The 13767-nt window shown below is 50.6% G+C and overlaps 1 protein-coding gene across 1 annotated transcript in view; it reads left to right on the top strand.

The window, feature by feature from the left end:
* PNPLA7 (patatin like phospholipase domain containing 7) overlaps positions 1–13767 on the top strand; it is a 54128-nt gene that overhangs the window by 7987 nt on the left and 32374 nt on the right. The window contains 5 exon segments of the mRNA XM_057548751.1: positions 11199–11327; positions 11752–11907; positions 12834–12954; positions 13597–13648; positions 13650–13738. Coding sequence (XP_057404734.1) covers positions 11199–11327; positions 11752–11907; positions 12834–12954; positions 13597–13648; positions 13650–13738 — 547 coding nt within the window.

Raw genomic sequence — 13767 nt, 5'->3', positions numbered from 1 at the left:
CCTTTGGGCTAAATCCAGGACTGGAAGTACAGCTGCTGCTTTATGCCCTTCTGGGTAGTTTTTTTTACAGTTGCCTCTATCCTCTTGTACTTTTCCAGTGTGAAATCAAGTGGAGTATCTGGGTTATTCTCAGGAGTATCTCTGTGCACAGATAAGGCTCCTCCAGCTCCATTTTGCACCACTGTCTTATGCAAATTTCCTTACATGTCTTCCCCACTGAGCGGCGAGGGCACCTGTGTGGGCCAGCACGCCGCGGAGAGGAATGTGGTGAGCCAAACTATGGGCCTTCGGAGTGCAAAATTTAAATGTTTTGTTCTTTGGAGGAAAAAGCACATTGGACCACAGCTGCCCTTGACGCAGGTGTGTCAGCTTCCGCTGCACAGGGGCTGTGCATGGTGGCTCACCTCTGCATTTCCCCAGACACGTTGCAAGCACTTTTTAAAAATTAATTAATTAATTAATTAATTTATTTTTGGCTCTGTTGGCTCTTCATTGCTGCGCGCAGGCTTTCTCTAGTTGCAGCGAGCAGGGGCTACTCTTCATTGCAGTGCGCGGGCTTCTCATTGCTGTGGCTTCTCTTGTTGCAGAGCACAGGCTCTAGGTGCGCAGGCTTCAGTAGTTGTGGCTCGTGGGCTCTAGGTGCGCGGGCTTCAGTAGTTGTGGCTCGTGGGCTCTAGAGCGCAGGCCCAGTAGCTGTGGCTCACGGGCTCTAGAGCACAGGCTCAGTAGCTGTGGCGCACGGGCTTAGTTGCTCCGTGGCATGTGGGATCTTCCTGGACCAGGGCTCGAACCCGTGTCCCCTGCGTTGGCAGGCGGATTCTTAACCACTGCACCACCAGGGAAACCCACATCACAAGCATTTTGCCGTGTCTCTCCCACTGCCTTGGAACCCCTCAGTGGTTGGGTATTGATCTATGATGATCAATAGCACCCTTGCCTTATTTTCGGGTTTCAGGCTGTAAATAATTTTAAGTCTAAGAAAATAATTAAGATATTAATTCACCTGGAAGCTAACTCTTTGTTTCCTGCCTCTGTTGACTTATATGCTTAAGTCACAATTGCCGGGGGGACCTATAGACCAAGACTCCTGAGGGCTTGTCGGTTTATTTGCCTGCTGGTGGGTGACGCAGGCTCCCACCGCAGACCCTTAGCGAACCCTGGACCGTGTGAGGTCGCCCCCACCCCAGCCACGTGAAGTTCCCGCCTGCCGGGCCCTGGGTGGGCCCTGACCTAGGACAGCTCCTGCATGGTCTTCGGGCTCCTAGACCACAGTGTCGCTTTGTCTACGGGTGACCTGGTGGGGCAATTAGAAAAGGCGTGGCTTTCGTCCAGTCTCCTCCGGCGGGGCCTCCACATCATCCACGTGGCAGGCCTTCACCAAGAGAGCCGGAGCCTTCGGGCCAGACGGAAGGGCTCCTGGGCAGTGGCCAGTGCCAGGTTTGAACAAGTTCACAGGGGTTTTCCTGGGTCACACTGAGATGAAGCTCCTGTACTAAATCACCAGCATCACATCGTTTTCTTTTTCTTTTAATCCAGTGGAAAGATATGTCAAAATGCTCTTATTTATACTGGTTCAAATAACTGCATTTAGTTCTCACAGCCCTTTTAGTTAGGCCAGCAAACTCACGTAGGCAAAGCCTCCTGGTGCTGACAAGACACGGGGCAGAAAGGCTGGGCTGGGCCCCTTCTTTCCTCCTAGTCGCCGTCATTTTCCTGTCCTCCTCATTCCCACACGTCGGCTGGGGTGCAGCCCCTGCCCCACATGACCAGTGGTGGTGGAGGTCGTTTGCCCAGCCGGCCTGGCCTCCACAGCGGGTGACTCTGCTCTGCTTCGCAAGCGCAGGATGGCACTGAGGTGGCGGTCAAAGAGGTTCTGGCTGGAGACAGCGTCCACAGTCTCCTCAGCGTCCTGGACGTCACCACTGTGAGTGCCCCGCGCCCCCAGGCCTGCCCAGGCTCGCCTGGACAGCAGGTCCCTCAGCACCGAGGCCAGCTCTCCAGTGACAAGGGGCTGGTCTAGGTCCGGGGGACCCCTAGTAGGTCAGGGGTGTGCCCGAGAGCAGGTGTCTGACCAGGTGTCTAAGGGGAGCTGGGTGTTGGCTTATGGGATTTGGCCGTTTCTTAAATGATCATTCTTTGGACTGAGTAACACATGCATGGGCTCCAAGCTTCAGGTGCCTAAAACATCGCAAGGTGAGAGTGATTTCTCCCGCCTTCAGGCCCTGAGTCCCCTTCCCAGGAGGGACCCTCTCTGGATCTTTTGTGCTAATGTGTGTCCTTCAGTCGTTCCCCAGCTCTTGCTGTTCATCATTGCAGGGAATGGTCTTGTGTGGACATTGTTTCCTGTGTTTGAAGGCCAGTCTGTAGGGTAAATCCCTAGGAGACTCACTGGATCCAAGGGACACGCCTCACACCCCACACAGAGGCTGAACCGCGGGACATGTGTGAGGGCACCTATTTCTTCAGCCTCATCCACTAGTGAGCCATTTCATATCTGATCTTTGCTAGTCCAATAGCTTAAAAACTAGCATCTCATGTTATGACTTTCAAACTTTTTATCATGGAATATTTTAAACATGTTCAAAAGTAGACAGAATAGTAAAATCAATTTATTTCCATCACCAGTTGCAAAAGGCTCAGTTCAGTGTGCCTCATTTCCTCCTGATTAACTAGAATTTAGTATTTGTTTAATCTTCTTTTTCTTCTGAGCAAAATCTACTTACAATAAAACAAATCTGAAGTGTGTGTAGCTGTTTTGATAAATGCATACACCTCTGTCACTCAGAAGGTGTATTTGATTTTAATCTTATCCTTGGAAGTTATACCTCTTGCTTTTATTTTTTTCTGTGTACTGAGGCAACTTGTACCTCAGTTTCTCCGGACACTGCATGGAGAGGTCTCCAGAACAGTTCAGCAGCACCTTGGCAGCGATGTGTCTGCGCAGGGCCAGGAGCATGTGTGACGCTCACCACGGAGGCACCCCTCATGGGTGTCCTCTGAGCGAGCCCTAAGTCCTTGTGCACGACAAGGGGGCGGCAGGCTCCAAACGGAGACTTGGGGCGTGTCCAGTGTGCTCATCTTGCCCCTGTCAGACCGCACACGTGTGCTTCGAGCTGTTTGGGGCCTGGGGCGGAGGCGTGCACAGGACTCTGTGGTCTTTGTCTGCCCCCAGGACCTGGTATGTCATCATCAGACGCCTGGCCGGGCCTGAGAGGGACACCGCCTCCTACTAGCAGGGCTGGCCAGGGGCTGTCTGGAGGGGATGGGGGAGGGCATCCAGGCTGGCAGTTGCGGCTGGAGCAGGCTGGCTCTGTGGGGCTCTGGCTGGTGTGCGTCTGAGTCTGTAACTCGTGCTGTGGGCCTGAGAGGCTGGGAGGTCTAGACGGGCTGTCCATCTACACGCAGGTAAATTATTAGGGGCTCCTAAATAAGAACGAGAGAAGGGCAGTGGAGGCCCTTCTCTTATTTCTTGGTCCGCTGCTGACCCTGATCTCGTTGTAACTTTTGGGCTGAGTGCCGTTCGTGGCAGCGTCGTGGGCTGTGTGCTGTGAGCAGGGTCGGGGCTACGCAGCCTGCTGTGGTCACCTTGCGCCGGCGTCGGTGTCAGCAGAGTGCCCCTCCCTGGGGCAGGAGTCCTGCTGCCTTGAGTGGCTGGAGGGAGAATGTGGGGGATGTTTGGGAGAAAATAATTCTATATTGGATTAAATGATTATTTGGAAGGACATCATTTTTGCCTCACCAAACATTTGTGTTTGTGGTTTAAAATTTTTTTAATTTATTTTTATCAGAATAACCTGAACAAATTCTAAAAACATATTTGATGTTTTGTGAACTGCAGTTGTCTGTTCCATCGCCCCCTCCCCAGAAAGGCCACTTCCAGCTCTTTCAGTCTCCTCCGTAAAACCAGCTGCTCTCGTTTTGTAATTCTTCGTCTTAATTTTGTGTCGACTTCCCACTGTAGAAAATGCCCTGCTTGCCTCACCATCCTATTCCTCTCGTCCCACCTTTGTGGACGTTGTCAGCAGCCGAGCTTGTGGAGCCTGGGGGTGAGGTTCCTTTCTGTTTTCCCTGGAGTTAACAGTTGCCTCATTTTTTGGTTGCTTAGTTTTCTGTGCGTTGTGTGCACCGCTGCCCTGGCCCGGCGCTCCATGAGCTGGGGAGAAACCCCCGGGTCCCCATCCTCCATCTCCATCCGACCTTCTGGGCCACACAGTCCAGCCCCCCTGGCGCCCTTTCTTTCTTCCTGGGCAGGACTCTCGCCTCCTCTCCTGGTCTGCTTGCTTGTTTGGGTGGAGCAAATACTCTATCTGCTTGCTGAGAAGGGTGCAAGGGAGATAGAGTTTTTTTTGTTTTTTTTTAAATTATGGCTGCGTTAGGTCTTCGTTGCTGCACGCGGCTTTCTCTAGTTGTGGCGAGTGGGGGCTACTCTTTGTTGCAGTGCACATGCTTCTCATTGCGGTGGCTTCTCTTGTTGTGGAGCACGGGCTCTAGGCGCGCGGACTTCAGTAGTTGTGGCGCATGGGCTCTAGAGCGCAGGCTCAGTAGTTGTGGCACACGGACTTAGTTGCTCCGTGGCATGTGGGGTCTTCCCGGACCAGGGCTCGAACCCGTGTCCCCTGCATTGGCAGGCAGATTCTCAACCACTGCGCCACCAGGGAAGCCCAAGGGAGATAGAGTTTTGAAACCTTATAGATCTAGAACTGTCTTTGTTTTGCACTCCCTTTATCTTTCTATTTTACTTCTTAGGAGGTTTCTTCAACTTTATTTTCCAAATCTTCCATTGAATTTTTAATTTCTGTCATTTTTTTTTAATTGAAGTCTAGTTGATTTACAATGTTGTGTTTGTTTCATGTGTACAGCAAAGTGTACAGCAAAGAATATATATATATATTCTTTTTCAGATTCTTTTCCATTATGGTTTATGACAGGATATTGAATGTAGTTCCCTGTGCTATACAGTAGGTCCTTGTTGGTTATCTATTTTAAATATAGTAGTGTGTATTTGTTAATCCCAAACTCCTAATTTATCCCTCCCCCCCTTTCCCCTTTGGTACATTAGTTTGTTCTCTATGTCTGTGAGTCTATTTCTGTTTTGTAAATAAGTTCATTTGTATCCTCTTTTTAGATTCCATGTATAAGTGATATCATATAATATTTGTCTTTCTCTGTCTGACTTAGTTCATTTAGTATGATAATCTTTAGGTCCCTCCATGTTGCTGCAAATGGCAAAATTTCATTCTTTTTTATGGCTGAATAGTATCCCACTGTATATATATACCACATCTTCTTTATCCATTCCTCTGTTGATGGACACTTAGGTTGCTTCCATGTCTTGGCTATTGTGAATAGTGCTGCTATGCACATTGGGGTGCATGTATCTTTTCCAATTAGAGTTTTCTGCAGATCTATGCCCAGGAGTGGAATTGATGGATCCTCTGGTGGGTCTATTTTTAGTTTTTTAAGGAACCTCCATACTGTTCTCCATAGTGGCTGCACATTTACATTCCCACCAACGGTGTAGGAGGGTTCCCTTTTCTCCTGTCATCATGTTTTTTATTTCAAGAGCTTTTTTTCCTCTCTGAATATTTTTTTTTGTGGATGAAGTAAGATGAGATTTTTTTTTGCCCCCTGTATCACCTCGTCTCTGTTTATTTGCTTCTGTCCTTAAGATCTGGGCCTATCCTGTTCCCAACAGTCCAGTTATGTGAGAGGGAAATCCACATCTGACCTGGCTACACAGCCAGTGCAGATGAGCCGTGTAGACGTGTAGTGCTTGTTTATCTTGTAACTGGAAGTTTGTACCTTTTGAGCACCTTCCTCCAATTCCACCCCCTCATTGTTTTAATTTTTACGAATTTGTTATGAAATATTTCAGATGTACCAAAAAGCACAATGCAGGAAGCAGACACGTCGGCTGTCAGCCAGGTGAGACAGTGATGGCCGTGTAACTCAGGTTAGCTGTAAGCTGTCAGTACCATTCAGCTCCCCCCCTACCCTTTCAGAAGGCAGCTGCTCTTCTGAGTCTTCTCCGGCGTTCTGCAAAGCGTGGGGTGATTGTTCACGGCGGGCTCCCCAGTGGCGCCACGCTCCACACGGTTCTGCAGCCCCCTTGCTTCGCGGGGATTGTTGCCACACGTCCCTCCACGTGGGCGTGTTGTTCTAGTTCAGTTGTCTGCTCAGTACCCGTTGATCTACCCGTTGTTGACTGACATTCAGGTGGCTATGATTGTTTCCTATAGTGGCCGGTACTGCAGAGAACACCTGTAGGTACTGCAGGTGTGTACCAGGCCTGTGCACACCCCAGCAGCAGCCTCTCCTGTGCTTTTCAAGTTTCTTGGAGAGGTCGAGGGCATTGTTTTTCTAAGTAAACAAGTCCATTTGAGCTGTTTCTAGCATTAGATGTTAAATTGTCATTTTCTCTTTCCACCCTCTCCCCAAACACACAGACACATGTTCACAGACACAGGCACACAGACGCTTTTCTCCCTGATTCTGGAACAGATGAGAATTGCTGTCTGATGGGGTTTGTGGCGACGTCCCTCCCGTGCTTCTCCCGGGGTCTCCTGGCAGCTTGGCTTGCTGGCGAGTGGAGGACATGCTGCTGGTACAGGTCTTGTAGAGATGGCCTGGAAACGGGGTGAGGTCGTGCCCGAGATAGACCCTCACCCCGTGAGCCCGCTGAAGAGGACGCCCGCTCCCCACAGAGCAGCCCAGTGGTGCATAAATACTGAGGGGCCGGGCTGGACTCGCCGGCCTCACAGGGAATCTGGAGCTGGCCTCCCGTTTCTGTGTTGGACACCTGGCAGGTGGCTGGCCGCTCCGGGCTGCTCTGGGCTCCTGTTTCTTGTGCGTGGTTGTGGGTCTCTTGCGGGACAACCTCTCTCTGTCTCTTTTTCTTTTTTTTATTGTTTTGAACTCAGAAGTTTGGTTTTTGTGTGTGTGTTTTTTTTTTAATTGAAGTATAGTTGATTTACAATGTTGTGTTAGTTTCAGGTGTGCAGCAAAGTGATTCAGTTATACTTATATGTATATATCTCTTTTCTTTTTCACATTCTTTTCCCGTATAGCTTATTACAAAATATTGAGTAGTGTTCCCTGTGCTATACGGTAGGATGTTGTTTTTATCTGTTTTATACATAGGAGTGTGTACATGTTAATCTCAAACTCCTACTTTATTGCTCCCCCCGTTTCCCCTTTGGTAACCATAAGTTTGTTGTCTATGTCTGTTTGTTTTCTGTGAATCTATTTCTGTTTTGTAAATAAGTTCATTTGTATCATTTTTTAAACGATGCCACATATAAGTGATATCATATGATATTTGTCATTCTCTGACTTACTTCATTTAGTATGATAATTTCTAGGTCCATCCATGTTGCTGCAAATGGCATAATTTCATTCTTTTTTATGGCTGAGTAGTATACCATTGTATAAATATACCACATCTTCTTTGTCCATTCATCGTTGATGGACATTTAGGTTTATTCCATGTCTTGGCTATTGTGAATAGTGCTGCTATGCACATTGGGGTGTATGTACCTTTTTGAATTGTGGTTTTCTCCATATATACGGGGACAGCCTTCTCTTTAAAAAGGCTTTGAAGTAAGCAGAAAGGACTCCAAGGCAGAAGTAATGTCACTGAGTCCCAGAGCTCACTGAGGACACCTTGAGCCAGATGCCCAGTGTTCCCGACACGCAGGGCTCTTCAGAGGAAGGGGGATTTGCCAGGTTTACTTCAGAGGACAGTCAGGCCAGGAGACTGGCCGTCCACTAGGTCTCACCTTGTTTGAGTTCTCGTTTTCAGGGCCTCACATATGAAGTTAAAGCAGGGTTCTCTCTCACAGCAGCAACAGTGAGCCTCACCACACAGGTGAGCTGCTGTCTACGGCAATTCATTAGGCTTCTTCATTCTGGCTTTAAAAGAAGAAGGAAATTGAGATGTTATTTTTAATAAAAATGAAATAGAATTCCAGTTCTGCTGTGGCAGGGTGATGCCACCACAACCTCTCTTTCCTGCTGATTACAACAAAAACTCCAGCAAAACGCAAGAAGCAATTACCCAGGAATCTGAAAATAAAAGTGGGTAGACTGTGGGTGGGAACTGAAACAGGAAAAGCAGCCCAGGAATGGTGAGTTCCCTGGGTTTCCTCTGCTGTCTCACTGCTTTGCCTCGGGGCAAAGCAGTCACGGACTTTCTCAGTGTGGGAGAGAGTGTGGGTGGATCCTGCAAGTGTCAGCGCAGACGGAGAGCAGCACAGCACAGACCGTGAGAAAGAACGGGACTAAGATTCAGCCTCAGCCCAGGTCTCAGCCTAACCCCCGAGGGACACCTGTGCCAGCAGGAGCCAAGCACGCGAGGCATTGCCCCCAAATCAGAGACACTGGCGCCCTGCCCCACGGAGGGCGGGTCGGGGGGAGTAAGACAGAACTTGTGGCCTGAACCCAGCCAGCTTGATAACCTGCTAAAAAAGTCAACATTCCCCAGAAAATTGGAGCCTAAACCTAGCCACATCAATAATAACATTGAATGTACCAATTAAATGGTGATCAGATTGGATGGAAATACCAACATCTAGCTATATGCTGACTTCATGAAACCCACTTTAAATATAAAGACTTAGGTAGATTAAAAATAAAAGAATGTGAAAAGCTATACCATGAAAACTCACAAGAAAACTGAAGGGCTACATTAACGTAGACAAAGTAGACTTGCGACCACAGAGTGTTTCCAGGGGTGAGGAACAGCACTAGTCAAGAAGATACAACAATCCCAAATGTGTATCCTCCTAATGGCAGAATTTCAAAAGCGGAACAGAAACTTACAGAGGTGAAAGGAGAAACGGATCCATACTTACAGTTGGTGACTTCACTTCTCTCTCAGTAATCGACAGAACAAGTAGACAGAAAGTCTGCAAAGATGTAGAAAAATCTAAACAACACCATCAACCACCTTGATTAATTAATTAAGTGAACATTTATTGAACACTGGTCCCAACAACAGCAAAACACATTCTTTTCACATGAACATGGGACACTCACAAGGCATACTATATTCTGGGCCATAAAACAAATGGTAATAAATTTCAAGGACTTGAAATCATACAGTAGAGATCATTTTGTAATGTATGGAAATATCAGATCACTGTGTTGTGCACCAGGATCTCACATCCTGTTGTAGGTCAGTTATACTTCAAAAACAAACAAACAAATTCATAGAAAAAAAAGATCAGATTTTTGATCAGAGGCAGGGGTGGGGAGGGGACACGTCCTGCCGGGAAAGGCTGGCTTCCTCCCAGCTCCAGGGCTCCCTGGGGGCTGCGAGGGATGGCCAGTTTGCACGATGGTTCTAAACCAGGAGCCAGACCTGCAGGTATCCAGCTGAATACACCGAAAAGACAGCGGGTTGTCCAGTGATATTGCTCTAACCAATGCGCTTGCTCTTTAGTTTTATGTCATTGGGTCTCTACTTCCCCAGAGGCATTTAACCACTTGCAGCAAGAGGGGTTTGCTACTGCAGACACCTCCTTGCTCAGCAAGTAGGTAATCGCAGTCTCGTGGTTATCCGAAACCACCTTGGCAGATGAGTTAAGCGACCATCACTGAGCTGAAACTGTTGGCTCTGGAATCAGCTAACTTTCCCTAAGTTCTCCTGGAAACCCAAGAAAGTTGCCGGAGTCCTGGCCCAGATTCCAAAAGGAATAAAACAAATTACTGGATTCCAGTTAGCTCTATCTTCCAAAAGAACGTCACTATTGCGCACTCCAGAAAACAACTGAGTACTCACCAAGGATGAAGCCTTGAACCAGAAAAGATGAAACCTTTCACCTGAAAGGACAAAGCCGTTCCAGATCCCAAATAAAGTCAGAGAACTCAAAACGCAAAAAGAGCAGAGTTTGGAATCCAAGAAGAGACTCAGGGAAGTGATGAGCATGAGGGGCTCACAGTGTGGGTACCTCGCTCCATTCCAGGGCCCATCATCTCTTGGGGTTCGCCTCCTTCAGATCCCACTTCTGACACCATATAAATATATCAACTTTAATAAATGGTAGCCAGTTATTTTATCAGCAAAAGCGAGTTTATTCAGGAAGAGCAGAGGAATTGCAATTCAGAATATGGAAACTATGGCAGACAAAAGCCAAATCCAGAGAACAAGGAGGGGGAGCTTGCTTTTATAGGGAGAAGGGGGAGTTGGGAGGGGCTGTGATAACCAAAGTTTCCATTGGAGGAGCTGGGGGTCCAATGGAGGCTTCCCATTGGCTGGGCCCCTGCTGTCTCTGATTGGCTGGGCTGTCGGGGGCAGAGGGAAGTTTCCTTCCTCCTGCCTGATGGTAAGTAGAGGCACCTTCCTGTCCAAGATGTAGGCGGAGATCTCTTCCTTTTTGGGGTAATTGACATGCATGGCAGGCATGAGACCTCCCCCTACAGGCCAGTCCCCACTCCAACTTTAGCTGAGGTTTTGGTAAGTAATTCCACAATACTTAGCAAGAGAAACAAAAACTCTGTTCACACAGAACCCTGTATGGAAATATTTACATTAGTTTTATCTATAATTGCCAATACTGGAAACACCCCAGATATCCTTCACCTGCTAGATGGATAAAGAAACTGTGATGCATCCATAAAATAGACTAGTTCTCATCAATAAACAGCACAAAAAACAAATAAAATAAAATAAAATAAAATAAACAGCACAAACTACTGGTACATGAACAGCATGATGACCCTGAAGTGCGTAATCTCAGTGGACGGGCCCAAGCCTTGTGTGATTCCATTTATGTGGTACTTTGATGAAGGAAAACCATCAGTTCAGAAAAGAGCTGGTGGTTGCCTGCAAATGGCAGTTGGGGGAGAGGAGGTGGCAGGACTCAGAGCTGCGCACCAGAAAGGGCCAAGGTCACTGCCTGGGGGTGATTCTGCGACTGAAAACGTCATCTTTTCTCTCGAGCACCAGCCAGTTCCCAGAAGAGAGAAACCACATGCTGCCCACTGGGTCCTTGGCCGTGTGGAGCTCCTTTGGTGACAGGGCAGGGCTCAGGGGGGGTTCCTGGGCGGGTGATCCTGCCTCCACGAGGCCTTGCAGTAGGCCTAGGAGAGCGGGGTCCTGAGTGCTGTGATGCTTGAGACCGGAGTGGGGGCTTGGGGAGCCAGGCTCCGAGGTCTTAGGACAGGCCAGAGCAGACCAACTGGGGCTCTCGTTACAGGGCCACACCGCGCCGTACAAAACTGTGTCTGCCCGCGCTGCTGTCCCATCCACCGTCCTCCGGCTTCCAGCTGTGGCTTTCCAAGGAGTTTTTGAGAAATATCCTGAAACCCTGGTGAGGGTGGTGCAGGTGGGTCGCTTCTCTGCGGTGCTGTGGCCATCTCGGTGGAGGGCACGGGGCCAGCACCCTGAGTGTCTCACCATCGGTTTACTGAGTCAGGTGGCCATGAGGACGTGTCTGCAACAGTGGAATCAACTTCACTGTTAGGACTGAGTGCTGGTGATGCGGGGTTCGGGGGCGGGGGGTGTAGAAAGAAGTAAGATGGTTTTTAAAAAATTTTGTAATACATATTTTGCTGTAAAAATTAATATTGATAACCTCAAAGGGGTCTTCAGATCTCCCACCATGCCCCCAAAGAGCTCTTTTTGTTATTATTAAACTTCTTGATTTGCAGTCATTTTACTCTTACAGAAAACTTGTAAAAACAATGCAGAGTTTCCTTATGCCCCTAGCGCTAACACCTTGCGTGACGAGGGTGCGTTGTCTACACCAGGGGCTTCCCCGCCCGCGAGGCCGAGGCAGGCTCAGCACGTGGAGACACAGCTGGCCCGTCTCTCTCCAGACGATCGTGGTGCAGCTGCAGGGGGCCACCTTCCTGGCTCTGCACAACTACCTGGGCCTGACCACGGAGCTGTTCAACCCTGTGAGTGTGCTCGGCCTCCTGACCGTGGGTCCTCAGGACCCGGGGCTTTGAGAGGTGACGACAGAACGAGTTTTCTGCCTCACGGCCGTGGCCAGCGGACGCGCCAGGGTGGGGTGCGCCTGGGGCCTAGTGCTGAGCGCCTGTCCCATCAGTCAGGTCTCGGGGGCCTTCCTGGAGACGTGTGCCTGTTGGCCAGCCTCCTGGTCGTGCCCCTGCGGTTCCCTTCCAGGAGGGTCTGGGGTTTGGCCCGAATTAGCTCCTCTGATGCCCTTGCTCCGTGAGCGCGCCTGCCCCTCCCAGCTCCTCCCCTGCCACGCGTCCAGCGGAGGCTGCCCCGCCAGGCCCTGTGGCCCTCCTGTGGGCACTCGGGGCGGTGTGCCCTGCCCTCGACCATCCCTCTTTCGAGGCCGGTGGGTTGAGCTGACGGCCATGAGGTGGGAGAAGCTGCTCCGCCCCGTTGACTCTGGTGAGAAGTAACCCTGATGTCGGAGCAGGGCCCAGAACTGCGTGGGCCGCAGGCTCAGCCCTCGGACGGGCTGGCGGCCCCTCAAGGCTGAACAGACGTTCGTTGTTAGCGTTCACACTGCACTTGGATGTTCTCCCTGGTTCTCCCGATATTTTAGGTACTGTCATCTTCCCGTGCTGATATTTTAGGGCGTTTTCTACATTATGTTTCATCTTATTGAAGAGTATGGAGGTTTCTGACAATTTTGACCATTATTTAAACTGATAGAATTGCCAAGATAAAAGCAAGCTGGGCCTTTCTTGCCTTAAAACCTTTCCTTTCTACATCGCCGGCATCCTACTTGATCACTGCCTCCTTCAGTCCCCGAAACGTGGCCTCTCCCCGAGGGTTTTGCAGTCGTTCCCAGGGCGCTCGCTCACTAGGAGTGCTGCTGGGGCAGCCCCACTTCTCTCGTGTCTCAGGAGAGCCAGGCCATCCGCTTGTGTCTGTAGCCAGCGTGGCTGCTGGGAGGGCCAAGAGGCTGATGTGCTGCAGCCTCGAGGAGCGGCTGGAGAGGCCCCCGCGGCCCCAGGAGCCCTGCGACCCAGGTACTGCTCCCCCGGGGCCAACCTCCCACCCTCGGGTCACCAGCTGTTCCCCCCGCCGCCCCCCACCCAGGAGAAAACCAGTCGGGGGTGGGTTCCCAGCTTCGCCCTCTGACTGCACTGCTCTGAGCTCTCAGGAGGGGCCTAGACTTGGGGAAAGAAATCATTCATCAAGGCTTCTCTGCCAGAAGTCACCTCCAGGGTGACTGTAACACACAGGCACACTACAGATGTGGACATGTCACCTGTTTGGTCATGAAGTTCAACTAAGCTGCGTTGCTCAGGGGGCTTCCTGGAAGGTTGTTCTGGATCCACTCACCTGGGGAGCTGGGGAGCCCTGCCGCTGGCTGGGGCTCTTTCGGGGGGTTGCGCTCAGAGCTGGGCAGGAGTTTGCCTTCAGGGCGCTCGGCCGCAGACCTGGGAGTGTGGCAGAACAGGACCTGCGGATGGGGCTGGCATTCGCTTGCCACTTGCCTGGGCAGGTGGGCACAGGTGATGGGCCAGGCAGGTGCAGGTGATGAGGACGCGGCCTGAGGGGCAGGGGGCGGGGCCGGCAGAGGGCTGTGCCCAGGCCTCCAGACACGCCATCAGGGTCTGTGCGCTGCTGTGGGAACGGAGGCCTTGCCTCACGCCAGCCCCTCCCAGCAGATGGTGGCGGCAGCCGTGCAGCAGCCTCTGGGCCTCTGCCGAAGAGGAGCGCCCTCCCCGCTGCCTTCTGTGCACGAAGAGGTCGTGGACAAGCTCAGCCAGGCCCAGGCAGGTGACCAGGCTGCTTCAGCTCCGCCAGGTAAGCGACCCTCTGTCCCACTCCAGACG

Source organism: Balaenoptera acutorostrata, chromosome 6, assembly GCF_949987535.1.
Source record: "Balaenoptera acutorostrata chromosome 6, mBalAcu1.1, whole genome shotgun sequence".
Lineage (NCBI taxonomy): Eukaryota > Metazoa > Chordata > Mammalia > Artiodactyla > Balaenopteridae > Balaenoptera > Balaenoptera acutorostrata.
The sequence above is the reverse complement of the archived record's forward strand: the minus strand, read 5'-3'. Positions and strand labels throughout refer to the sequence as shown.